At 42.2% G+C, this 27,180-nt stretch overlaps 1 protein-coding gene across 4 annotated transcripts in view; it reads right to left on the bottom strand.

The window, feature by feature from the left end:
* SEMA4D (semaphorin 4D) overlaps nucleotides 1-27,180 on the bottom strand; it is a 190,787-nt gene that overhangs the window by 86,046 nt on the left and 77,561 nt on the right. For all 4 annotated transcript variants that reach the window (XM_075549823.1, XM_075549819.1, XM_075549822.1 and 1 more), the window contains exons 2-5: nucleotides 23,248-23,561; nucleotides 21,072-21,217; nucleotides 12,819-12,881; nucleotides 8,907-9,005 (exon numbers count right to left, since the gene is read on the bottom strand). In XM_075549823.1, the coding sequence (XP_075405938.1) occupies nucleotides 8,907-9,005; nucleotides 12,819-12,881; nucleotides 21,072-21,217; nucleotides 23,248-23,353 (414 nt within the window). In that variant the 5' untranslated portion in view covers nucleotides 23,354-23,561. The remainder of the gene's footprint in view (nucleotides 1-8,906; nucleotides 9,006-12,818; nucleotides 12,882-21,071; nucleotides 21,218-23,247; nucleotides 23,562-27,180) is intronic.

Raw genomic sequence — 27,180 nt, 5'->3', positions numbered from 1 at the left:
TTTCCAGGGCACACACACGTACTGTGAAATAGAATGCATTCTAGGGCACAAAACACGCCTTAACAAATTCACAGACATTGGTGTCCTAAGGACCTAAGGTCCATTCTCTCAGATTACAATGCTATAAAATTGGAAATCAACAACAGAAAGAACAGAAACATAAGGACAAACACATGGAGACTTAAAATTAACTAGGTAATAGACCAAATAAAGGATGAAATTAATAAATTCTTTGAAATAAATGAGAAAGATAATACAATACACAAAAAACTTTTGGGACACAGCAAAAGAATTTATCAAAGAGCAATTATAGGAATCAATGTACACATGAAAAAAGAGGAGAAAACCCAAATCAAACCCCTGAACATGACATATGCAATCATTAGAACCAGGGTAACAGCATAAACTCTCCAACCAAAGAAATCATAAAAAGTAGAGTCAAAATAAAGGAAACAGTGGAAACAGTGGAAAATGGGAAACAGTGGGAAAAAATCAACAGGATAAGAAGTTGGTTCTACCCTAGAGCGAACTAAGATGGACGGAGGGAGAAAAGGAGGAAGGGAGGGAGGGGGAGAGAGAGAGAGAACCTCATTATGGTCCACCAGCTCTGGGGATGACACTCCTGCTTGAGCAGCCAGTGCACAGAGAGGACCTTAGGGCAGGCCCCACCACGAGACAGGACGTTCCCTCACTGCACCACAGCACTAGGGGGCAGCACTGGAGACACTGTGCAGAAAGTGTGCCTAGTGCAACCCATGCACAGGGCAGTAAGGGGAGCAAAGTAACCAAGTCCCCGAGGAATTCTGAAAATAGATTTCTGACTTGGTGGACAGGGCTTGAGGCCTCATCAGAAAGCATACATAAGGGTTAATTGACAGACCTGGAACTATGCTTTCTATTTTTTTAAAGTTGTTTTGTTTGTTTGTTTTTCTTTTGCCCTATGTCTATTTGTATGATAGGCAGGACAAACAATCCTGAGGAGAAAACAAAGAGATGGGCAGTTTGGGGGGTTTGGCGGGAGAAGGGTCATGGGAGAGAAGGGAACAGGGTGGGGGAGTGGGGAGCCAACTAACTCAGAACTAAGGTAAAAACAAGAGATCTAAAATTGATGGTGAGGAGGGCGCAAAATGCTGAGTAGAGTTTAATCAAGTGCAATGTGTCCAAGAGGAATTACAGAGAGCCGAATGGAGGGTGAGCATGATAGTGGGATAGGAAGAAGGTGAAAGGAAACAGAGGAAAGAAATAGGAGGCAAAAGCTATTTATAGAGGCCTAGCTATAGGCATGTATGTATGTAAATATATTAATTTATAATGAAAGGGATAGAGGCCATTGTACATATAATTATATTAAGTATTAAGATAGCAGACAGACTTTGGGCCTCTACTCCTGGCCTCCCTAAACACAAGAACACTGTGTTCTGATAACCTGGCACTCTTTGCTACTCACTTCCTGAAATGATCGCTGAAGACAAAATGTGTGCGTAAGCATATATGGTGAAGAAAGTGAATGGTGCCAGGCTATCCAAAGATATAGCACCTGGAGTCTTAAAGGCTTGAAGTTAAACAAGTGGCCATCTAGCAGGGAAGCAAATCAGCCCACATGGAAGAAGCACAGCAGCCCGTGTGATCATGAAGTGTTGACAGCATCAGGGATCAGGTATCAAGAGATCCCAAACAAATAACTATATTGATGTGAACGAGAGGGGTCGGAGTGGAGACCCAAAACCCATCTGTAGACAATTGGATATCTCCTCACAGAAAGGTTATAAGGGAGGACTCAACCAAGGTGTCGTATAGCACTGATGAATCACACATCATTCCTTTAATTCCTGAATGTTCCTCTCCCCCACTACCATGACTGTGGCCGTTCCATAATCCCCTGTCAACTTGTGAAGGAGTGGAGTCTAGCCTGTCAATCAGGCTATTGCCAATTGGCCTCCATGTGAGCATGGCCTTCTCCTGAGGATTCTGGGAACTCCTGTATTCTTACCTGGGAGCAGGAGACTCTCTCTGCTTCATCTTCCTGCTGACAAACCACATGGAGCTACACTGATGTTGCTAGAGCCCTGGAACAGGAGGAGTCATGTGGAGACCCATGCCACCACAAGATTTTCCACTCACCAGTCAATGATCTTCTTGCATTCAGCATTGTTGCATGGCTGTGTGAGTCTAAAGAGGAATTTATGGACTAGTATTGACATATGGGGTAATATCAGACTGATGCACTTGATCTGGACTGGGCTGGGATGTTTTCTTAATATACAATTACTCTTTGATATAAAGTTCTCTCTTATACATATGATTGTCTCTGGGTTTGTTTCCCTAGTCTCCCCAGAGACTAGCTGACACAATGACACAATGACCCAGTTTTGCCTTACAAATCTGACTAGACTGGAGAACACACATTGGTACAGACAAGAGCACTCAACACATGGAATTCAGGACAGATAAACCCCTTAGGAATAGTAGTGGGAGTAGTGATATCACAAGGGTAGGAGGATGGTTGCAGGGGGAAGGGGGAGAAAGGATGAACCCATCACAAGGTTAGATATATAGTCTGCCCCCCCACCCCTGGACAAATAATAGAAATGAGGATGAAGGGAGACAACAGATAGTGTAAAGTACAAAATAACAATAACAATATATAATTGATCAAGGATTCATGAGGGTGGCAGGATGGGGGAGGGAGGGGAAAAATGAGGAGCTTATACCAAGGGCTCAAGTGGAAAATATTTTGGAAATGATAACAACATATGTACAAATATGCTTGATACAATTGATGTATGGAATGTTATAAGAGCCCCCAAGAAAATGATTTTTAAAAAAGAGAAGAAGTTGGTTCTTTGAAAGGATCATCAAAATTGACAAACCTCTAGCAAATGAACAAAGGCAAAAAAGAGAAAATGCAACAACAAAAAAAATTTTTTAAAAGAGAAAATGAAAATATCTAGAAGTAAAAATGGAAAAGGTGGCAGCACAACAGATTTAAACAAAATTTTATATATATATATATATATATTATTGCAAAAGGCTATACTTCAACAAATTTGATAACCTAGAAGAAATGGACAAGCACCCAAAAAAAACCCAAAACAAACTCACTGCCATTGAGTGGATTCTGACTCATAGCAACCCTGTAGGACAGGGGAGAAATGCCTCTGTAAGTTTCAGAGACGGTAACTGTTTAAGGAATAGAAAGCCCTGTCTCTCTCTCTCAGATCAACTGGTGGCTTTGAACTGCTGATCTTTTAACATAGACAGAACTAGAAAACTTCAACAGCTACATGACAAAAGGAGACATGGAGCGTCATCAAGCAACTCCCAGCAAACCAAGACTACCTACCACTCTCCAGACAGCCCACGGGCATCCCTGGGCCTGTGCTTGATGCAAATCACCCGCGGGGGGTCCCATAGCCTTGCCTTGAATGCCTTGGTTGGAAGCCCCTGGACCAATCTTGTAAGCAACTTTTGTCTGACATTAATGTATGTGTCCCAATCATGGTCCTGTCCCAACATCTGTATTCACATCTGTAACTATGATATATTTATCTGCTGCCAATCACACTTTTGTGAGTTTTCTTAGCCTTCTCAGGGCCTTTTAAAACCTCTATATCTTAGCAAATTTGAGGATGCCATTATAATCTAAAACGAATAGTCTCCCTCATCAGATGCTATATCTTTGCTTCTGTCCTGTGTAAGACTTAATAAATGTTCTGTTTTGTTTTTAAAGGACTCTCTAAGAGAAAAGCCCAGGAACAGAGGTTTCCACAGAGGGATTCTACCAAACTTTAACACTTGTAGTGGAAAATTATCATCCACGCTGCACAGACTGTTCCAGACTATAGAAAGTGACAATAAACTCCCAAACTCATCTATGAAGAGAGCCTAACGCTGATACCCAGATCAGGCAAAGATCCCCCAAAAGACAAAAACCATAGACCAATATCCCTCATGAACGTAGATGCAAAGATTCTCAACAGAATTCTGGTCAATAAAATCCAGCAACGTGTCAAAAAAGTAACTCACCATAACCAACTGGGATTCATAACAGGGTTGCAAGAATGGCTTAACATTAGAAAAACAATTAATGCAATCTAATACATAACCTGGACAAAGACTAAGAAACACATAGATGCAGAAAAGGGATCTGACAATATCCAACATCCATTTCTGAGAAAAAACACTCGATAAAATTGGAACAGAAGGGAAATTTCTCAACATAATAGACGGCATATATGAAAAATGAATCACCAACATTAGGCTCAATAGAGAAACACTGAAAACATTTCCCCTGAGAATGAACAGTAGAGAAGGATGACTTCCTCACCACTCTTATTCAATATCGTGCTAGAAATCTCAATAAGTAGTAGACAAGATAGATGACTAGGACTTATTAAAAATAAAACACTTCTGCACATCAAAAGATTCATCAAAAGAGTAAAATGAAAAAAAAAGTAAAATCATTACCTATAGACTGGGGGAAAATCTTTTGTAATGACAAATCAAAAAAGGGATTAATGAAAGGAATTCTGCAATGCCTCAAATAGAACAAGGCTAATAATCCAATTAAGGTGGGCAAAGGACATGAACAAAGAATTCACCAGAGAAGACACTCAGATGGCTAACACTTACACAAGGAATTGCTCATTATCACTGGCTTACACTAATAATGACAGCCCATTAAAAAAACAAACCAACAGAATAAATGCTGGAGGGGATGTAAAGAGATTGGAACTCTCCTACACTGCTGGTCACACTGTAAATATGCACAATCATTGTGGAGAGCAATTCAGTGCTTCCCAAAACAACTAGCAATCGAAGTACCAAACAACCCAACAAAATTTCTCCTGGACATATACCCCAAAGAAGTATGAGATAAAATACAAGCAGATATATGCTTGCACATGTCCAATGTAGCACAGTTGAGAATGAGGAAAAGTTGGAAAACGCCCAAATTCCCATCAGTAGAAGAATGGATAAAGAAACTCTGGTACATACACAATGGAAGACTATGTATGCATCCCCAAAACACAGAGATGAAACCACAAAATATCTCATGACAAGGATGGACCTGGACATCATAATGCTGATTGAAGTTAATTGATCACAAAAAGTCAAATAGTGTTTAAGTCCACTACTATAAGGACAAAACCATGACAAAGGAAGTCTTCTGTTTCCAGATCATGTAATCTTTTAATCTGGTCCTCTAAGCAATGAGGTGGTATGTCTGATTAATTCCCATAAACCATATATCACCCTCTTTATTTGAATGTGGGGCTTAATCAAGAGCAATAAAGCAGTAAGGAATTATTAAACCCGAATGAAGGCTGAACATGATGGTGGGACAAGAGGAAAGTAAAAGGAAATAGAGGAAATAACCAGGAGGCAAAGGACATTTATAGAGGTCTAAATACAGGCATGTATATATATTTATATATAACGAGAAGAGAATAGATCTATGTATTCATATCTATACATTAAGAATTAAGGTAGCAGATGGACACTGGGCCTCTACTCAAGTACTCCCTCAATGCAAGAACACTTTGTTCTAATAACTTGGCATTCCATGATGCTCACCTTCCTGAAATGACTGCTGAAGACAAAGTGGGTGCATAAGCAAATATAGTAAAGGAAGCTGATGGTGCCCGGCTATCAAAAGATATAGCATCTGGAGTCTTAAAGCCTTGAAGAAAAACAAGTGGCCATCTAGCTGAGAACAACAAAGCCCACATGGAAGAAGCACACCAGCCTGTGTGATCATGAGGTGACAAAGGAATCAGGCATCAAAGAACAAAAAAATCATATCATTGTGAATGAGAAGTGCGGAGTGGAGACCCAAAGCCCACCTTTAGGCAACTGGACATCCCCTCACAGAAGTGTTGTAGGGAGGAGACAAGCCAGTCAGGGTGCAGTATAGCACCAATGAAACATACAACTTTCCTCTAGTTCTTAATTGTTTCCGCTCCCCACCCCGCCCCACTATCATGATCCCAATTCTACCTTAAAAATCTGACTAGACCAAAGCATGTACACTGGTACAGATCAGAGCTGGAAACACAGGGAATCCAGGGCAGATAAAGCCCTCAGGACCAATAATGAGAGTAGTGATACCAGGAGGGTAAGGAAAACAGGTGGGGGAGAGGGAGAACCAATCACAACGATCTACATATAAACCCCTCCCTGGGAGATGGACAACAGAAAAATGGGTGAAGGGAGGCATTGGTTAATGTAAGACATGAAAAAAAATTATAAATTATCAAGGGTTTGTGAGGGAGGAAGGGAGGGTGGGAAAGGGAGGGGAAAAATGAGAAGCTGATACCAAGGGCTCAAGTAGAAAGAAAATGTTTTGAAAATGATGATGGCAACAAATGTACAAATGTGCTTGACACAATGGATGGACTGTGATAAATAGTTGTACGAGCCCCCAATAAAATGATTTAAAGAAAACAGACACACACAAAATCACCTCAAGAGAGGTGGGTTCTCACTCCTGATAGGGTCAGTTTCCCGTGTTGTGGGGAGAGGAAGAAGATCAATCTATCCCTGCCATATAGCAGGGTTTTATGGTCAACTCAAGAACAAACACTCCCACTAGAGTAATTAGTGAACCTTACTAGGCAATTTGTGCAGGAACTGGAGAGCACACGTTAGATGATAATTAGCAATTGCTGGTGAATCTTTTAGCTATAATGATGAAGCTAGAGTTAATTTAGGAGATGCCATTATTCTTAGGAAATGCAAAAGGGTAATAGATTAACACACAGATATTTAGCAAAGAAGGCTAAATAAATATTCCTATCTCTGCAATCTAGGTGGTTAATATGCATACAAGTATTCACTTTTCCACAGGCTTAAATTGTTTTCATTAACAATGAAAATGACAGGTATAGATTTAAATGAAATATATTTTCCCTTACTTCAATAACTGACATATCTATGGAGTGTAAGTTTCAAATGCAGTATTTGAAGATTCTGGTTAGAGTTTAACCTGGAAACCCTTTGATGCTCAAATAGACTCAGTACACATTTTATTAAGCAAAAAGAAACAAAATCTGTCTTGAGGACTTCAACCATCCTAGAAACATGCCCTAGTATCTATCAACCTTTACCACTGTATCTCTCATGGTAGGACCAGTGTGCACTGCCTTAGCTGGCAAGGCTCCCTTCCTGCGAGATCTTCCCGAGGAGAAGCCACATGGACTTACCCTGATGCAGCCCTGGGTGCTGGAGAAGCTGCACTGAGATGCTTCTACCGCCACTGGATTTAAAGACTTTCTACCCACTGGCCTGTGATCCTCCTACATTTGGAGTCATTGTATGTGTCTTGTGAGTTTGAGGAGGACTTTGTAGATCGGTATTGGGTATATGGGCTAAGTCACACTTATGGGCTTGGACTGGGCTAGGATGTTTTCTGAATGCACATTTACCCTTTATATAAAACTCTCTCTTATACATAGGTGAGTTTCTGTGGATTTGTTTCTCTAGTCTACCCACACTGACACACCATCTGAGCCTCACCACAGAGGAAAACATACAAGTCCAATACTTGTCTATCTAAGTTCTTAATGAGCCACATTTTGTGTTGGCATTTCCCTTTGACTCAGAGTTAGACAATGTTTATAAAAATTTCAATTCATTTCTAATTCTAGCGCACCAAGATTTTCACTGGAGTAGATTTTACACATGTTACATACTTGTTAAAACATATGAGGAAATATGCTGAATTTTAAATTCTCACGTGTACTCCTTCTCTCTGTCCCTATGCATTGTTCATCAGATTTTCTGAACACAAAGAATTTCTCCTAGCTGGGGATTATAGCTAACTCTCTCTTTCCTAGTTTTCAGTCTAGTGAAGTGGAGAGAAGTGGAGAATTGACAATATGAGATGTGTAAAGGGCTCCCCTCTTAAACATGAAGGTTTCTGATGTATTCAGTGGAGGGATAAACAAGAGCCCTGCTTCTTTGACAGCTCAGTGCATTCATGTGGTCTTGATTGGATACCAATCTATATAGTCCAGTGGCAACCTACACACCAACAGGAATCTCAACAGCAGATAAAGAATGATATTAATCCAGGACCAGAACATAAGGCATACCAAAGGGTATGACGACTGCCTGTCAGCTTGGCTAAGCTCTAATTCCAAATGGTTTAACCAAATAATAAGCTAGTTGCTATTCATAATGTAATTTAATATAATATAGTCATGTTCCATAACTCAATTTAATCAAAGAAGGGTGTTTCCTTAGGGTGTGCGCTGCCTCCAGATAATAGACAAATATTTGGAGAGAACTCACTCTCTCCCCACATGCGTTCTTCCCAGTCATCTCATCCATAAAGCTTGGGATACAAGCCCGACGTCTTCAGCCTGGTGCCTGACCTACAGATTTTGGGTTTGCCAGCCTCTACAGTGATGTGAGTCCATCCTTGAAGTACATGTTCGCTCACTGACATGTGTATCAAAAGGATTGTTTCCCCAGAGATAAGAAAGACAAAAAGCAAGTGTACATCCTGGTGAAGAAGTTCTAACATTCATCAGGACCCTTATCATAAGTAGGCCTTCCCCATAAAACAAAGTGAAAAGGAGAGAGGGAGGGGCTGAGATCATAACAGATGGGAGCTTACTTTGCCAACAGCTCACTTTGTGTAGTACCCCTCCTTGAGTTCTGCACGGTACTAAGGGCTGCAGTGCTAGGAGGCTCACCTGTCGTGGTGACTGACAGGCAAGAACAGTGGTACCTTGAAGGAGGTGGGTGACAACCTGACCACAACTGACACGTGGATTTGATGCTCTTGATGTTGGTACTACCTTGTTTTGCTGGTGATTAGTTTATGCCTAACCCACACCTCACTCTGCGTTCATTGCTGACCAGGCTGGATGGAACACATGGGCTGTGCCAATTCTTACCAGGTAGTCACACATTGGTTGGAATGCATTTGTTCCACACACATAAAGAGTGTTGGCATCAAGCGTTTGTAGCACCCGGATGTAATTCAGGCATTCTGTCTATAAGAAAGAAAAATGAACATCAACAGCTGTCCAGCTTTACACACCTTTCTCATTCTCTATCAAGTTACCATTTCAAATTGGCTGACCCATTTTCATTCCAAGATCCTGCAAGCTAAGTGTCGATGTCAGCTTGTGCCATTGTAACCGCTGCCTCATTTCGACCTCCAGATGCCCGCGGTCTTGGCACCAGTTCCAACACGTCCATCTACATTGTGAGGGTCACAGTGATGCATGGTCAGTCCTTGGGCAGCCTACATCCTGGGCTGGCCTGACGAAGTCTGTCTCTGCAGTGTCCACAACTTGTTCAAGTGCCAAATGGGACTTTATTTCAGTTACACTCAGCAAAGATCTTGTGACCAGAAAGAGACAGACGCTCTCTTCAACTTTTCCTGAGGCCACACACTACCAAACATGCTTTTAACTTTCACTGGACGTCTGTGTTTCCCTCCCACTTTGTTGACAACATGCTGAGAATGGACACTGCACATTAGTCCCTGTAGTGTATCATGTGACTAAGGCTATAGGTAGCTTTTCTCTCCTGCTACAGTCCCTGTGTATGTAGGTCTGGGTAAATCCCCCAGAAGGAGCAAATGGAGGCCCAAAGCCGTGCTTTATAACTAGAAGGCCCCAAGGAGGAAAACACAGATGGCATTAAAAACCCACAAACTATTTCAGGCTGAAACTTACTGGGCTTATGTGCCATAGTCTGAAATTATCTCCGCTTAGAAAAGTTTGACATTTTTTTTCTACTGGTTGGAAATAAATCACAATTCCCTACGTTTTTCTAAACTAGGGTTGGAGTATTCTTAGTCTTGGCACAGTTTCTGTATAGATGAGTGCAGAGCACATTATCCCACTTAGTTCGAAACGACTCTTCGTGTCACCTGTTATCAGAATGAAATGCTTGCTTTGCCCTCATTTCTCATGGAAAGTGCTTAGTACTTTACTAAAGGCATAAAAAATAGAATTCCCTTGTACTCTTGTTTGTTTTAAAATTACTTTTTAAAATATTCAATAACTCTGAAATTGACTGAATCCCCTGCCAAGGACCTCGACTCATCCATGACATGTCCTAAGCACAGAGTGCTTTTTGTTAAGTCAGTTTGACTCACGGCAGCACCGTGAACAAGAAAACGAAACACTGGTCAAGCGTTCACCACGCTCACAGTATTATCACGTTTCACCCCATGGTTGCAGCCACCGTGTCAATCCATCTCCCAAGGGGCCTTTCCATTTTCCCTGCTCTTCTACTGTACCACGGATGATGTCCTTCTCCAGTGACTGGCATCTCCTGACAGCATGATCAAAGTCCTGGGGACAAAGTTTCAACATCCTTGCTTCTAAGGAGCATTCTGACTAGTTGCTCCAAGCAGCTTTGTTTCCTTAGTGGTCCGTGGGTACTTCCATTTTCTTCAACAACACCATAGTCCAAATGCAACAACTTTTCTCAGTCTTCCTCATGCAGTGTCCACCTTTCGTGTGCATATGAGGCAATGATAAATACCATTGCTTGGCTCAGGTGCACCCTACTCCTCAAAGGAACATCCTTGTTTTGAACACTTTAAAGAGATGGAAGCGGTCTTGTGCAGCAGATTTACCTAATACAATGTGTCGTTTGATCTCTTGACTGCTGCTTCCATGAGCACCACTAGCATATTAAGCAAGACAAAATCATTGACGTTCATTGTGTCTCTGGTTGTCATGATGTTACCTACTGGTCCGACTGCTAGGATTTTGGTTTTCATTTCATTGAGTTGGAATCCCCCCTGAGAGTGGCAAGCCTTGTTCTTCCTCAGCATGTGCTTCAAGTCTTCCCTTTCAAGGTTATGTCATATTCACAGTTGTCCATAAGCCTTCTGAGGTAGTTTATTGTACCAACCTGGACAATAAACACATGTGGGATCAATTGAAGGGCGGAGGGATAATGGCTCAGTGAGCCTCGCCTTTCTAGTTCTCGGGTCTCTTGCTTTCTGATGGTCAGACTAGGGTACAGCTTTCTTAGGCAGTTCCCTGCTTCAGCTGGCAAGGCTCACTTCCTGCAAGACATTCCTGAGGAGAAGTCACATGGACCTACCCCAATGCAGCCCTGGGTGCTTCAGCAGCCATGTGGAGACCCCTGCCAGCGCTGAGATGCTTACACATTCACTGACTCGGCTTTCCTCCTGCAGTCGGCATCATTGCGTCTATTTTGTGAGATGGAGGAGGACTTTGTGGATTGGTGTCAGACATATGGGTTAATGTTGGACTTGTGGAGCTTGGACAGCACTGGGTTGGGATGTTTTCTTGATGCACACTTACCCTTTATATAAAACTCTCTCTTATACATGAGTTTCTGTGGATTTGTTTCTCTAAAGCGCCCGGACTAACATACCTTCCTTCAATCCTTATACTACGTTCTTCTTCAGATAATCCAGCTTTCCTGATTGTTTCCTCAGTATACAGATTGAATAAGGATGGTAAGGGATACAACCTGGACACACACCTTTCCTGATTTTAAGCTATGCGGTGTGCTCTTGTTCTGTTCACACAACTAACTGCCTCTTGATCCATGCACAGGTTCCACAAGAGCACAATGAACTTCTCTGGAATTTCCATTCTTGTCATAATTATCTTCAGTTGTTACGATTCACACAGCCTTATCATAGTCAAATACAAGTATTTATGATGAACAAGTCGTTAGTCTTGAAAAATTCGACTATATGATCTCTAGCTCTGTTTCTAACATCAAGGCCATATTTTCCAAGTATTGTCCCTTCCTGTTTGCACTCTAAATATCAATGCATCTTGATTGCATGTTTGATCAAGTTCCTACTGAAAAGGTTCATAGAATTCAATTGCTGCATTACTAGTTTTAGGGGTTGGTATACAGATTTGAACAATAGTTGTACTGATTGTATCCCTTGCATGTAGACAGATATCATTCACACATAATATTGTGTTTCAAGATCGATCTTGAAAGGTCCTTTTGGACGAGGAATGCAATGCCATTCTTCTTGATTGTGTCATGCCTGGTCTTGTAAACCACGATTTTCTGATTCAAAATGGCAATAACATTCCATGTCACTAACACCTAGAATATTGATCTTTATGTGTTCCATTTCAGAAAGGCTCAGTGAGCCACAAAATGAAACAAAATGCGACATCACTGCCTCTGAGGAAATTCCAACTCTTAATGACCCTATACGACACAGTAGAACTGTCCATCAGGTTTCAAAGGCTATAACCTTCATAGAAGCAAAACACCTCATTTCTCTTCCTCATATTGGCTGGTGGTTTTGAACTGCTGACTTTGGACTTAGCAGCCCAGAGAGTGACCCACTATACCACCAGGGCTCTTTATGGCCCACAATGGTGCCCCAAACCTTGAAGAAGGGGGGCATTTACCCAGTGCTGAGGGATCAGATGTCTGCCAGACGTCTTGGGTGACGGGCTTGTGCCAACACACTTATACTTGCACTGTTGAGATACACAATCCTGCACTTAAACATGAGTCAGCAGGCACTGGAAATTGCTTTCATCACCAAAGTTTCAGAGTGAACCACAGTGAATGAATGCAAGTCAGTTAATCTTTTAAAAGTATTTATCAAATTTCTGCATTAGTTTGTCACTAACTTTGAGAAACTTGGGTCGTAATGAGTAGATCAACCCTACTATAATTCCTAAACAAAATGTGTGGCCCACATTTCAGAAAGGTTAGTATTCAAAAGATTAAAACAACTGAGAAAAACAAACAAACTGAGAAATATACCCCGTTCCCCTCCCCCCGCCCCCTTTGGTTGTTGTTTTGCTTCAGCTCAGAACAGGAATTACCTGTTTTGATTTTCCTTTTTCAGCACATTTTGTTTTTTTGTCTTCGGAGACCTTCCAATATACCTGTTAGGATGAAACACAGTCCATTTCAGTGCATATTATCCTTCTCAAAGAGTCTTAAAGCCAACTAAAAAGGAGGGGAAAACGGGGACATGGGTAGCCGGGGAACCGGGCACTAACCCACCTAAGAGGAGGGTATTCTTTATGTCTGCACAGGAAAGGGAGAGAGGGACCACATCTCAACCTGGTGCGCCAAGGCTTGAATGCAACCTACCAGCATGAAGCAGCTAACCAATAGAGAGGTCTGCGGGGCTGGCCCCAATCCCAGCTGCGTGGACCCTCTCCCCAGAAGAATGCACTACAGAAGACAGCACTGAAGCTACAGCTTGGAGAGAGGGGCATGTCTTCTCAGAACACACAGGAGCAAATTAAGAGGGAAGGAGAGACGAGAGAGTGGAACACAACCTGGCTCACTAATCCCTGAGGACAATATTCCTGCTCAGAGCAGCCAATACACAGAGAGGATCATAGGCCCGGTCCCACCAAGAGACATGGCATCTCCTCACTGACCCATAGGGCTATAGGGGCAACACTGGAGATACAGTGTGATAATTATACCAGATTTGACTCCACCACACCAGGGAAAAACACAAAGGATGTGCAACAAAGCAGCAAGGAGAGCAAGCAATGAAATCCCCAAGGAATCCCAAAAATAGACTTCAGGGCCAAGGCATGACACCTCATCAGACTCAACCAGAAAACACTCATAAAGACAACAGACAGACCTGGAACTATTTATTTATAGGCTTTTCTTTGTTGTTGTTGTTTTTTTCTTTTTGCATGTCTATCTAGATAAGATGGGCAGGATAAACGATCCTGAGGAGGAAACAACTGGACCAACAGTTCTGGGGAAACATGGGAGAGTGGCAGGTGTGGAAGAAGAAAGGGGAGCCAACAAACCCAGGCACAAAATGTAGCTGAGAGGAATTACCAAAACCCAAATGAAGGTTGAGCATGATAGTGGGGCAGGAAGAAAGTAAAAGGAAATAGAGGGAAAAACTAGGAGGCAAAGGACATTTATAGAGGTCTAAATATAGGCACGTACATAAGTAAACATATGGATCTATAATGATACTGATATAGTTCTATGTGCATATACTATATGTTAAATAATAAGGTAGCAGACAGACATTGGGCCTCCACTCAAGTACACCCCCAACACAAAAACTCTTTGTTCTGGTAACTTGGCATTTTGTGATGCTCACCTTCCCGACATGATTGCTGAAGACAAAATGGGTGCATAAGCAAATGTGGTGAAGAAAGCTGATAGTGCCTGGCTATCAAAAGATATAGTGTCTGGGGTCTTAAAGTTTTGAAGATAAACAAGCAGCCATAGTTGAGAAGCAACAAACCCTACATGAAAAATGCACACCACCCTGTGTGATCATGAGGTGTCAATAGGATCAGGCATCAGAAGACCCAGAACAATCATATCGATGCAAACGAGGCAGGGGGCTGGGGGCGGAGTGGAGAACCAAAGCCCATTGTAGACAATTGGACATCCTCTCACAGAAGGGTTACAAGGAAGGGACGAGCTAGCCAGGGTGCAGTATAGCACCAATGTAACACACACATTCCTTTAGTTCTCGAATGCTTCCCTTCTCCCCTACTATCATGATCCTAGTTCTACCTTACAAATCCAGATAGACTGTACACTGGAACAGATAAGAGCTCTCGACATAGGGAATCCAGGACAGATAAATCCCTCAGGAACAATAAAGGGAATAGCTATACCATGAGGGTAGGGGAAAGGTATGGGGGGAGAGGGGGAACCGATCACAATGATCTATGTATATCCACTCCACCAAGGGAGGCAGACAATGGAAACATGGATGAAGGGAGACAGTGGTCAGTGTAAAATATGAAAATAATAACAATTTACAAATTATCAAGGGTTCATGAGGGAGAGAGAGTGGGGGAGGGAGGAAAGATCTGAGGAACTGATACCAAGGGCTCAGGTAGAAAAAAATGTTTTGAAAAGGATGATGGCAACACATGTACAAATGTGTTTGACACAATGGATGTATGGATTGTTATAAGAGCTGTATGAGCCCCCAATAAAACAATTTAAAAAAAGAGGATGAGTATTCAAAGGTATTAAAATATATAATCTAGAAATAACAATGCAATTCTGAGGAAAGACATTTATCCCGGTACATTAAAATGTCAACTTGCACAGATGGAGAGGATGAGGATGAAGAGTATTAACCTGTCATGGTGTACACTCGTTGTCTTGGGACTTAAATACCTGTTGTTCTGTAAAACTGTCCTGTGACTCCTAACTGTCAATAAAAGTGTTATCTTTTTAAATGTTATAGAGTCTTTCATTAAAATGTTCAGTGACAATAACCAGGCACCATCCATTGCTCTAGCTGCAAAGCAAAAGAAGAAGCTGTTGATAGATAATATATTCCATTTTTTCCTCCTATTCCTTCCTTTCTTCCTTTGTTGTTCCAGACAAATGTTGTTGCTCTTAGGTGCTATCGAAACAGTGACAACCCGTAGTACCAGAAAACGAAATAATGCACGGTCCTGTACAATCTTTACAATTGCTCCTCTGTCTGGGCCCATTGTTGCAGCCAGTGTCAATCCATCTCGTAAAGGGCCTTCCTCTTTTGCTGTCCCTCCACTTTACCAAGCATGAGGTCCTCCAGGGACTGAGCTCCCCGAAAATATGTCCAAAGTAGTACGGTGCAGTCTTGTCATTCTCGCCTCTAATAAGCACTCTGGTCATACTTCTTCCGAGACAGATCAGTTTGTCCTTTTAGCAGTCTACGGTACTTTCAATATTTTTCTCCAGGACCACAATTCAAACACATCAATTTTTCGGTATTCCTTATTTAATGCCCAACTTTCATCTGCATATAAAGCAATGGAAAATACCATGGTCAGGTGTATCTTCATCATCAAAGTAACATCCTTGTTTTTCAATACTTTAAAGAGATCTTGTGCAGCAGATTTATCCGATGCAATGTTACTGCTGGATCTGTCGACCGCTGCTTCCATGAGCATCGATTGTCCTTCCAAGCAAGATGAAATCCTTGACAACGTGACTCATTTCTCCATTGATCATGATGTTACCTATTGGTGCAGTTGTGAGGATGTGGTATTCTTTACATTGAGATGTAATCCGCACTGGAAGCTGCGATCCTTGATCTTCATCAGCAAGTGCCTCAGACTTTCCTTACATTCAGCACACAAATTTGTGCCCTCTGCACACTGCAGGCGAAGACTTCCTCCAATCCTGATGCCACATTCTTACCCATAGAGCCCAGCTGTCTGATGATGTGTTCGCAGATTAAATAAATATGATTAGACGATACAACCCCGAGGGGCACGTTTCCTGAGTGAAAACATTGTTCTGTTCTCACAACTGCCACGTCGAAGATTCATGGAGATATTCTGCAGGAACACAATGAAGTGCTCTGGAAATCCTATTTTTCCAAGGTTATATATCCATAGTTTATTATGGTCCACACAGTAAAATGTTTTTTCAATAAAACACAAGTAAACACCTTTCTAATATTCTCCATTTCAACCAAGATCCATTTGACATCAGCAATGATGTACGTTGTTCTAGGTCCTCTTCTGAATCTGGCTTGAACCTTTGGCAGTTCCCTGTCAGTGTCTTGCTGCAACTGTTGTTGGATGATCTTCAGTAAAAATTTACTTACATATGATATCAATGACATTGTTCTACAATTTGAGCTTTCTGTTGGGTCATCTTTTTTTGGAATAAGTACAAATATGGATCTTTTTCAGTCAATGGTCGAGTAGCTGCCTTCTACATTTCCTAATATAGACAAGTAAGTGCTTCCAGTGCTTCGTCAACTTGTTGAAACCTTTCCATTGGTGTTCCATCAATTCCTGGAGCCTTGTTGTTGGCTTATGCTTTCAGTGCAGCTTGGCCTTCTTCCTTTCAGCACCATTGGTTCTTGCTCATATGCTCCCTCCTGAAATGGTTCAATGTTGAGTTTTTTCTTTTTGATACAATGACTCTGTATTCTTTCTTTCTTTTTCTTTCTTCCCATCTTCTTTCGATGCTTCCTGCATCATTCAACATTTTGCTCATAGAATCTTTCGATATTGCAACTTGAGGCTTCAATTTTTTTTGTAATTCTTTCAGCTTAAGATCTGCTGAGTGTGTTTTTTCTTTTGGTTTTCTAACTCTAGGTCTTTGTACATTTCACTACAATATTTGACCTTGGCTTCTTGAGCTGTCCTTTGAAATTTTCTATTCACTTATTTGACTTTATCAAAGAGCTCGGCACGCAGCTTGGCTAACTATGAAGTGTTCTGAAGTTACCATTTTCCAAGACTTTCCGTAGTTTATTGTGGTTCACCCAGTTGAATGCCTTTGCGTAGTCAATGAGACATAAGTAAATCTCCTTCTGGTATCCTCTGCTTTGAGCCAAGGGCCATATGACATCCCTAATTGTATGTTCTCTTCTGAAATTCCTGGAAGCTGTCAATGTATTGGGGAAACCGTTATTGGATGGTCTTCAGTAAAATTTTATTTGAATGTGATATTAATGATATTGTTCTAGAATTTGTGCATTCTGTTGGATCAGCTTTCTTTGGAATGGGCACAAATACAGATCTCGTCCAGTCAAATGTCCAGGTTGCTCTCTTCTAAATTCCTTGGCACAGATGAGTGAGTGCTTCTAATGCTTCCTCACCTCGTTGAAACATTTCAATTAGATTTATCAAGTCATGGACCCTTATTTCTGGATAATGCTTTCAGCAGCTTGAAATTCTTCAGTACTATTGGGTTTTTATCAGATGCTCCCTCTTAAAGTGTTTGAATGTCAACTCTGTGCATTCTTTCCATCTTCTTTAGATACTTCATGCATTGTTCACTATTTTGGCCATAGACTCTTTCTTTTTGGTTTCCTTACTTTAGGTCTTTTTACCCTTTAAATGTTCTGCTCAGCTCTTTTACTTCATTATTTCTTCCATTTGCCTTAACTCTTCTACGTTAAAGAGCAAGTCTCAGAGTCTCTTCTGACATGCCCTTTACTATTTTCTTTCTTTCTTGTCTTTGTAATGAGTAGTTGTTGTTGTCACTTTCTTCATGTAGAATGTTCCTGATGTCATCCTATTCACAGACCATCTGGTGTCTGTCATTAGTTTTCAGTTTATACAGTCTGTTTTTGAGATGTTCTGGAAATTTGGGTGACATACACTCAAGGTCATATTTTTGGCTCTAGTGGATTTATTTCTATTTTTATCAGCGTCTGTTTGAAATTACATACGAGCAATTGATGGTCTGTTCCACACTCAGCCTTCTGCCTCATTTTAGCTGCTGAGCTTGAGCTTCTCCATCATTTCTTCCCAAGTAGTCAATTCAATTTCTGTAGCCTCCATCTGGAGAAATCTTTTGTATTGTTGAAAAAAGATATTTGCAATGAACAAATCTTTGGTCTTTAAAAATTCCATCATGAGATCTCCAGCTTCATTTCTATCACCAAGATCATGTTTTCCAACCACTGTTCCTTCCTCTTTGTTTCCAACTTCTGTATTCCAATTGACAAAAATTATCAATGAAGCTTGATTGCATATTTAATCAATTTTAGACTGAAGATGCTGATAAGATTCTTCAATTTCTGTACCACTAACCAGTGGTTGTATATAAATCTCATTAACTGGAATAGTATTAACTGGATTTCCTTATGTTCAGATAGATATTATTCTATCAACAACATTGTATTTCAAGATAGATCTTGAAATGTCCTTGAATTTGTCATTTCTGGCAGAGTAAATTATAGGATTTTCCTGATTCAAAATGGTTAATTCCAGTACAGTTTAGCTCATTAGTGCCTAGGATATTGATCTCTATTATGTTCTATTTAATTTTTGACAACTTCTAACTTTCCTAGGTTCATACTTTGTATATTCAAAGTTCCCATTATTAATAGATATTTGAAGTTCTTCTCGTTTTGAGTCATGTCCCATCAGTAAATGAAAAACTCAAATGCTCTACTCAGGAAAATATGACTGCATCCATTCATTATGGTCAACTCTATTTTGAGAAGACAGGTCTTCCTCAGTCACAGTTTGAGTACCTTCAGCACTGAAGGGTTCCTCTTCTGGCACTCTCTCTGACAATGGTTTGCTGCTATTCATGAGGTTTTCGGTATCTGACAGTGTTCCCCTGCTCTTCATAAGGGTTTCAATGGCTAATTCCTCTGAAGTGGACAGCCTAGTCCCTCTTTGTAGTCTTAGTCTGGAAACTCCACTGAAACCTGCTCACTTTGAGTGATCCTGCTGGCATTTGAAATGCCAATGACATAGCTTCCAGCAACACATAAACCACCAGTTGATGAACTGAGAAATGGTGGACTGGTATGGATACAGTTCTGCAGTTACTGTGATCTACGTGTGAGTAAGATGAGGCTTTCTACTCCTGTAAAGCGTTTTCATCTTGGAAACCCACAGGGGCGGTTCTACTCTAACCTATAGGGTCACAATGAATTGGAATCGACTCAATGGCAGTGTGTTTGCTATTTTATTTGTGTGTGCATGAGTAGATGCATAGGTATTCAGACAGAGGTCGGGGACGGGGGGAATTTTCTCTTTATGGAAGATTTCCAGCTAATACATGAAGAGGGAAAGGTGGGCCTGGAGGTTGCAGTGAGTTTAGGCTTTGCTTGTCAGAGGCTGCTTGTTTTTCAAAAAGAGAGACCGTGGACAGAAGCACAGTCTTGCCACAGCACTGAACCTGAGAAGTCTTGCTACTTCACCTTAAGTGAAGTCTGAGCAGAAGTCAGGACCAAACCAAAAGCCACACCCACTGCCCTCAAGTGACTTCCGACTCATAAGTGACCCATAGGCCAGAGTAGACTGTAAATCTTTACAGGACAAGGTTTCCAAGACTAGGGTTTCTGCGGCTTCTTCAGGGAACAAATGACCTCACTTTTCCCCCCTTAGGGCAGCAATATACATGAGGACGAAATTAGCAAAAGTAAGAACGGAATAGGATAGACAAAGTAATTTTCTCCATAGGTAAACCAAGAGCAGATTCAGCAGACATAGCAGCCACCTGCAAATGGAGAGATCTGCTTCAATCCAATTCAAACTATTTAAAAACATAAAGGAAAAAAACATTTATGAATGTGCTAGTAAAATTTAAACACCAACAGAGTATTTGATGACACTTGGAAGTTATTGCTAGGTGGTTGTTTGTTTTTTTTTTATGTTTGGAGAGTAACAGTCCCTTTCTTTAGGATATGCAAACGAAAACACTTCTAGATGCCGTATGTGCTTTCTGGGATCTGATTTAAAGTTGCCATTCTCAGAGGAAGTGTGTAAGGCAAATGTGAAGACCAAGTAGCCCTGGCTGGCTACTGTTGACACTGAGAACGGGTGCAAGATTCATTACACCACGGTCTCTACTCCTGCATATGTTCGCAACAGTTTCCATAAAGAAACAATTTAAAAGTAAATAATTCAAAGATAAAAGATGAAGAATGGTTAGGCAGAGCACAGGGCATTTTGGGGCACATCACATCACATTATGCATTTGTCAGAACTCCACAGAGCTATACAAAAAAAGAGTGAATGCTAATGTGAATGATGAATTTTAGTTAGTAATGACATATCAATATTGGCTTATCATTTATAATAAATATACCACAGGATATTTTTAAGATATCATCAATAGGGAAACATTTGTAAGATGTTAATAATAAGGGAAACTAGGCATGGAGGGGCAAGAAACGGGAACTCTCTGTACTTTCTGAATAATTTTACTATAGAACTAAAACTGCCCTAAAAATTAAGATGACAGGTGTATATATATAGAGAGAGATGACTGGTGGGTAGGTGAAGCACAGATAATTAGATTGAGAGATCGACAAGCAGAGTGATCGCTGCGCACAATGTGAGACTGGGCTACATACACTGAGGCAGGTGCAGGCAGAAGAACAGCCACGGGATCAGGGGCCCCCACACATTTGGAGGTCAGGAAAAACGAGTAGGCACCCACCAGCCTAATTTCCAGAGGTAGTGCCTCTGTGAGACAGATAGATCATGAAATGAAGAAAGCAGCACCACACAGAAAGAGAGCGGTGCCTAAAGCACACCACAGTCCAGTCTAAGGCTGAGCCCGTGTGGAGAGCAAGGCATAGTGGTCCTGGTCCCATTGCAAAGGTGTGCTTGCATCTGCCAAGGGGCAACCCCCCAAACACCTACCTCATGCTGCTTCTCAGCGATATCAAGGGCATTCAGAGCAAAGACAGCCTCCCGGGCGCCGACGTACAGGGTGTCCTTATGCTCACTAAGCAGGAACGCTGAGTAGTTAAAGATGCCTGGCTCATGAAAATGCACCAGACCTACCTCTGTGGAAGAGAAGGGGAAACAAATATAAGGTTTTTAAGCTAAAAAGCCAACGAGCCGATATATTGTCTGTATTTAACCATGTACTAGCACACTGGCAGGGTCTCTGGGTGGTGCAAATGCTTGTATGCTTGTGGAAGACTGGTCTGTGGGCTCCCCACAAGCATCTTGGTGGAGGGTCCGGTTAGTGCAGGATTTGAAGGACTTGGAAGCAGGAGGAGAGTAATATGCATGGCAATGGGTGAGCACAGCAGTTTCAGGCTCAGCACTTCATTCATGACACCTGCATTGGTTGCATCTGTTGATACGTCTGCACCGGAGACTCTTGATGCTCCTGAAGTAAGCATGTCCTACAGTCCCAGCAAACCTGGAAGTACACTGAACACCACTTGCTGCCACTTGACTCATGGTATTTCGAGAGTAGTTTTGCTAATTGGTTTTTGATGGCTGGTTTGGTTTATTTTTAGGTAGTCACCCCACTTTTCTTCCAAGGTGCTTGTGGAAAATTACCTAGAGATTAACCGACCCACTTACTGACCTCTAGTTGTTTCCTACTATTAAGAACCTTGTAGAGGTTGTAAATGTTTATGGGATCGAACAACCTCATCCGTCTCCTATGGACTAGCTGCGAGCCTGGAACCACTAACCTTGAGATTAGCAGTCCAACAGCTAGAACTATTTAGAATTTTGTTCATGAGAAAAAATTATTTACCTCAAAAGCTTTTAAAAATCAAATGCAGAGATTCTATAACTCCATCCAAGCCTTTTCACTGATAATCACAACAAACGTTAAACTAGGTAAAACATGACAGTCTTTATTTATCAGGCAATACTTAGGAAGAGCATCAATACTATTTAGGTACACTAGAAAATTAAATATTGGGAATGAAAAATTTGTCAAAACTTTTTTCCTATAATCTTTATGGCATCAATCTGAATAAATTTGAATGGACTTCCTATAAAGTACCAAATGTACAAATGACTTACGGGTCAGTAGGTTAGTTCCTCCTGTTCTAATTGCCCACTGTCGGAGGTAGACATACATGAAATTCCCCTCTCGTCCAGGTGCTACTCCTCACACAGCCGTTTAGTTCCGCAGAGGAGAGTTCTCTGTGCTACATTCAACACCTGTGCTCAAGCCCAGGTCTTTTAAGTTCTCAATTCATTGACTGAGAAAGACAGGGGCTCCCAAGAGAGGAAATAAACAAAACAGAAACTAATAGGCAGCAAAGAATAATCAATGGCCTGAATTTTAACTGACCTCAAAACTCACCAGTGGTTTGTCCATAGGTACAGTGGCAAATGCTGAGTAGTGGCTTGTCCTGAGCAGTCAGTGCCAGACGCTGTCAGTTGTAAAAGAGATCGCCTTTCCTTTGAAAAACCAGTGACCAGTTGCCACCCTTGGCAAGTCCACGTGTATGCGAGGCAGAACCGTGCTCCCCTGAGGTTTTAATGGCTAGTTCTCCAGGAGTCAATCACCCACCCTTTCTTTCGCGGCACTCCTGGATGCACATAAACCTCTAACTGTCCTGCTAGCAGCCAACCTCATTCCCACTTCCCACCACCCAGGGAAGACTCCTTTTAGGAATTCCCTCTAACTTAGGCACCACATCAGGGTGTCTGAGCATGTTTGGTAAAGGTTTCCAGCTACTAAAAGCTTCTTTTAGATGCATCCATCTACAAATTCTGAGAACAGCAAAACAAAACATTGCTGTTGAGTCAATCCCACCTCATGTGTATCAAAACAGACCTGTGCTCTGTGGGTTGTGATCATTCAGAATGCAATGCAAGGCCTGTTCACAAAGGCCATTCTGGGGGGACTGAACCACCGGAACCTTTTGGTTAGCAACTAAGTTCCTAAGCATTTGTGATACACAGGGAACCGTTCTAGAAGCATAGAATCAAATAGCATCATTAGCAACAATATCTAGACACATATTTGGTACTGTGGGTGGTGAGATGATTGTTTCATTCCCCACATCACACGCCCACGCGACAGAAGCTGTTGGCATCCTTGCAGGCTTGTGCTCACCTTTGTGTGCCCAAGTGATCCTGGGGACAGGTGCAAATGCCACGGCTGTCCCAAACACCACACCCAAGGCCATGAGCAGCCTCCTGGCGGTGACACTCATCCTCATTGGGCAGGTGTGGGCTGCGGGGATTGGAGGCTGTTCAGCGCCCTGATGATGTGACTAGCCAGTCAGCACAGAGATGGAGCATAGTAGGTCCCCCTAGGACCTTCATTCTCCAGCCCTCCAGGCTAGAGGGAGACACTCTTGTTAGCGAAGGTCTCAACAGTCACGTGGTGTAGAAATGGGATGCTCCGAATTGTCTTTGGGGGAAATGCTGAAAGAAAGTGAAGAAAAAGGGAAGCAATCAAGATGATGTGGTACTACATCTGCTCAGCTTTTCTCCTGGGCTTTGCTCTCACCACACCCTCTCCCCAGAACGGTCTACTAGAAACCCCTCATGAAGGCAGATCTCGGTGGAACCCGACACAGGCGCCTGTTCTCAGAAGCACAGAGGCACCTACCTTCAGGCAGGCCTGGGGCAGGAAGTACAGAAGGCCAGTGTAGAGCTATGAGGATACCCACCGAGCTAGCGGCTTCCTTCCCGTGCGCTACTCCTGTGCAAAGGAGGATAAGATCAAACTGGAGGCACAGGATCAAAGTTGCGGTTTCCCTTCAGGGACGTTTGCTTTCCACTTCCTTTAACAGTTACCAAGTAAAATGGACAGACAGAAGCACCGGAGGACTGCAAGGGAGGCAAACATGATATGCATGCATAACACATGCATATGCATGAACACTTAACCCATGGCGACTAAGAAAGAACCCAAAACATGAGCCAGCATGGAAGGAGAACAGGTTCTTCCCCCTCTACACTGACGTAGCCTCTGCTGGAGGAACCCCAGTGGGGTAGTAGGCACATGTCGGGCTGTCAAAATGCAGGATGATTAGTTTGAAACCACCAGCCACTCTGCGGGGGGAAAGACAAGACTTTCACTCCTGTAAAGAGTTAATAGTTTCAGAAACCCACAGGGCCAGTTCTACCCTGTCCTATAGGGTCTCCATGAACCAGAATTAACTTGATGGTGGTGAGCTGTGGGTTGCTCTTTTTGTTTGAGTGTTTTTGCAGGGGAGGGGGAGTAGGAGAGAGAATAATCAAGGGTTCTGGGGCCTCCTGCTGGTCACCTACTCTTAACCACTCACCTACTCTATGAGGGCAAGACTGTGTGACTGGGTCTTCTCACTGTATGGTTCCCCGTGCTAGGATGAACAACGTAGTCAGTTGCTATCTGGAGATAGCAATCTGAAGCCCAGGAGCCTACACCTAACAAAGCCCATTCTGCACTGTAAACTGGGACTCAGCTGAAAGCATCAGCAGGGAGAAGCCTAGGGCTGGCCTGCTATAGGCTTGCCTGGATTCCCAGGCCAAGGTGGGAGGATGCCACTTCCCTTCTCACTACCCTGAATAGAGATGTGCCTCCATTTCCTCCCTTAGTCCAGTCTTTCCAAGGATTCCATGTAACCTACATGTACCCCGCCCCTCCCCCACGGGCAGAGTCTCAATGGGTCCTGCCAAAGCAAGCTTCTAAAGAACTTTTTTGGCCTCTTGTTATTTCGTAAACTCCCATTGAAGCCCTCTGGAACTGCTTCCTATTCCTCTATGTAGTCTTCACCCACGATCCAATGCCCTGGATGGTCATTGCCTCCTCTGGAGACACTGCACAGCGCCTATCTGTCCCCAGGATACCACTTTAGGAGAGTAAACCTTTTCTAACTGGTATTTCAGTCCCTAAAGACCTGCTGGGGCTGCAATCAGCCAACTCCTCTGAACATCTTTCTCTCTGCTGTCTTGGCAAAGCAGGTGGCACGCATTGCTCTCAGCAATGCCCTGGGCCTAAAAAGGTCTTGTTTGTTTTTATTTATTTTTTATGTCTTTGCACAGACCATGAACACTGGTCCCTGCTACTGAACCGAAGTCATTAGACTACATCAGAAGGCAATCACATGACGTGTTAGATGAAAACACCTCTCCCCTGGGAAGGCAAGATGGGGAGCAGCCTGTGGGTATGGGCACTGACTGCTGCCTCGAAGATTCCTACCTCCCTTGTCTGTAACCCTGAAGGGTGGCTTGCCAGGAAGCCTGGTTCACAGAGCACCCAAAGCAGTTACTCTCGTAGCGTTGACACACTAATAAATTCTCAGGAAATGTCCACGAACACACAGATTCTTTTTCACCAGAGAACAGTATATGCTAGTTTGCGATTAACACAACTTTCTCATGAAGGGCCAGAGAGAGCATATTCAACTTTTGTGTCACAAGGACTCAGCTTGACTGGTGCAGAGTGAAAAGCAGCAATGGAAAATCAGTGACTATGTGGATACAGCTGTGTTCTCGTACAACTACCTTTAAGCATGATCTACAACACCGGCGCTGGGCTATACGCAGCAATTTGTCAACACCTGCATGAGGGAGTTCACAGTAACAGACAAACATCACTGCAAAAACAGGAAACCTCTAAATGCTACTTAGATGTCCTAGGTTGCTGACCCCAAAGTTGGAGTTTCTAGCCCACCCAGAAGCATCTCAGAAGAAAGGAATGGGGTCTTCTTAAAAAGTAGCCCCCAATCTACCATTGGGAAGAACACTTAACATTACTTATACCAAGCACCAATGGGAGAATATTCCCTGTAGCATGTTCCTAATATTTTTCTTTAATAATGGTTTTTTAAATTGTGAGTTAGGTGAGAGGTTTACATTTCAGATCATCAACTTTGTATTCAACAGTTTGAACCACCCGTCAAAGGCCTCCATAAGTGCTGGGTAGAAACTTGGCCTAATAAGATACTTTTGACTGATCCAGGTTGGTGATCCAGGCTGAATGCTATAGATAACCAGGACTTCGGACATTTCCCTTGTGAGGTACACAACATTCTTCATAGGCCACAGCGGAAGGCCATGGAAACCCCATGAGCAGATCAGATTTTACCTTAAACACACTTGTAGCAAATTCAAGGAACGGAAGTCTTCTCTTGGACTTAGGGAGAAGAAGCAAATGACTACGGTCCCAAAGGAAACCAATGGATTTGGGTTCGAATATCTTCCTTGGAGGGTGCCCGATATATGACAAGTAAGACTACCAGCTGTTTGGTATGTTTATACTCTCTTGGCTTTTTTATAACATGTACCAGTCCAGCCTGCATAGTCCTACCTCCGTGAATGAGCATTATTGAATGTTTTACCGTCTTCAACCTCCATTATTTGCAAAATGTCCATTGTGTTTTAAATCTACACAAGTCACCACCAATCCATGTAGTTTAGTCTAAAAACTATCCTATACATGTATACTTTCTTTTTCTAAAGAGCATTTTAAATTCTATATCATTGACTAAAATAATGATACTATCAATAGAATTACCATGTGCCCTCTGGGGATGACGTACACTATTCCTCAATAAAATGATAATGGTGTCTCTAAAGTAGATCAGGGATGCATACAAACTGTACATATATGAATGGATTTTGAGTTTGCACTTTGTCATAACTGAAGAACAATTCGTTCTTATGACATGGCGCTGCGCAATCCTTGCCTTCATGAAGAGATCACTGAAAATATGGGTGCAAAGTGGGAAGAAGGTATCAGGAAGAGTATATCATAAACAGCTATCTACATGAGGTGTCAGCCAAGTTTACACAGAAGTGTAACAAGATGGGTGATCTAAGGATTGTAGATTAAAAAACCCATGAAACTACGAGTGAAAGAGGGAGCTGTTTGGAGGTTGAATTCTGAGCACCCAGTATGCAGACGGCTATGAATGACAGTGAAAGCCCGAATTCCATTGCAGCGTCCCCACATGAACTAATTAATCCCTGACCACTGCCAGGTGAATAGCCCTGCTATTAGAGAAAGTGCATTGGAAAGTGATTAATACAGATGTTGGCAGTTTAAAATTAGATA

This window comes from Tenrec ecaudatus, chromosome 5, assembly GCF_050624435.1.
Source record: "Tenrec ecaudatus isolate mTenEca1 chromosome 5, mTenEca1.hap1, whole genome shotgun sequence".
Classification (NCBI taxonomy): Eukaryota; Metazoa; Chordata; class Mammalia; order Afrosoricida; family Tenrecidae; genus Tenrec; species Tenrec ecaudatus.
This window is presented reverse-complemented; position numbering and strand designations above follow the sequence as displayed.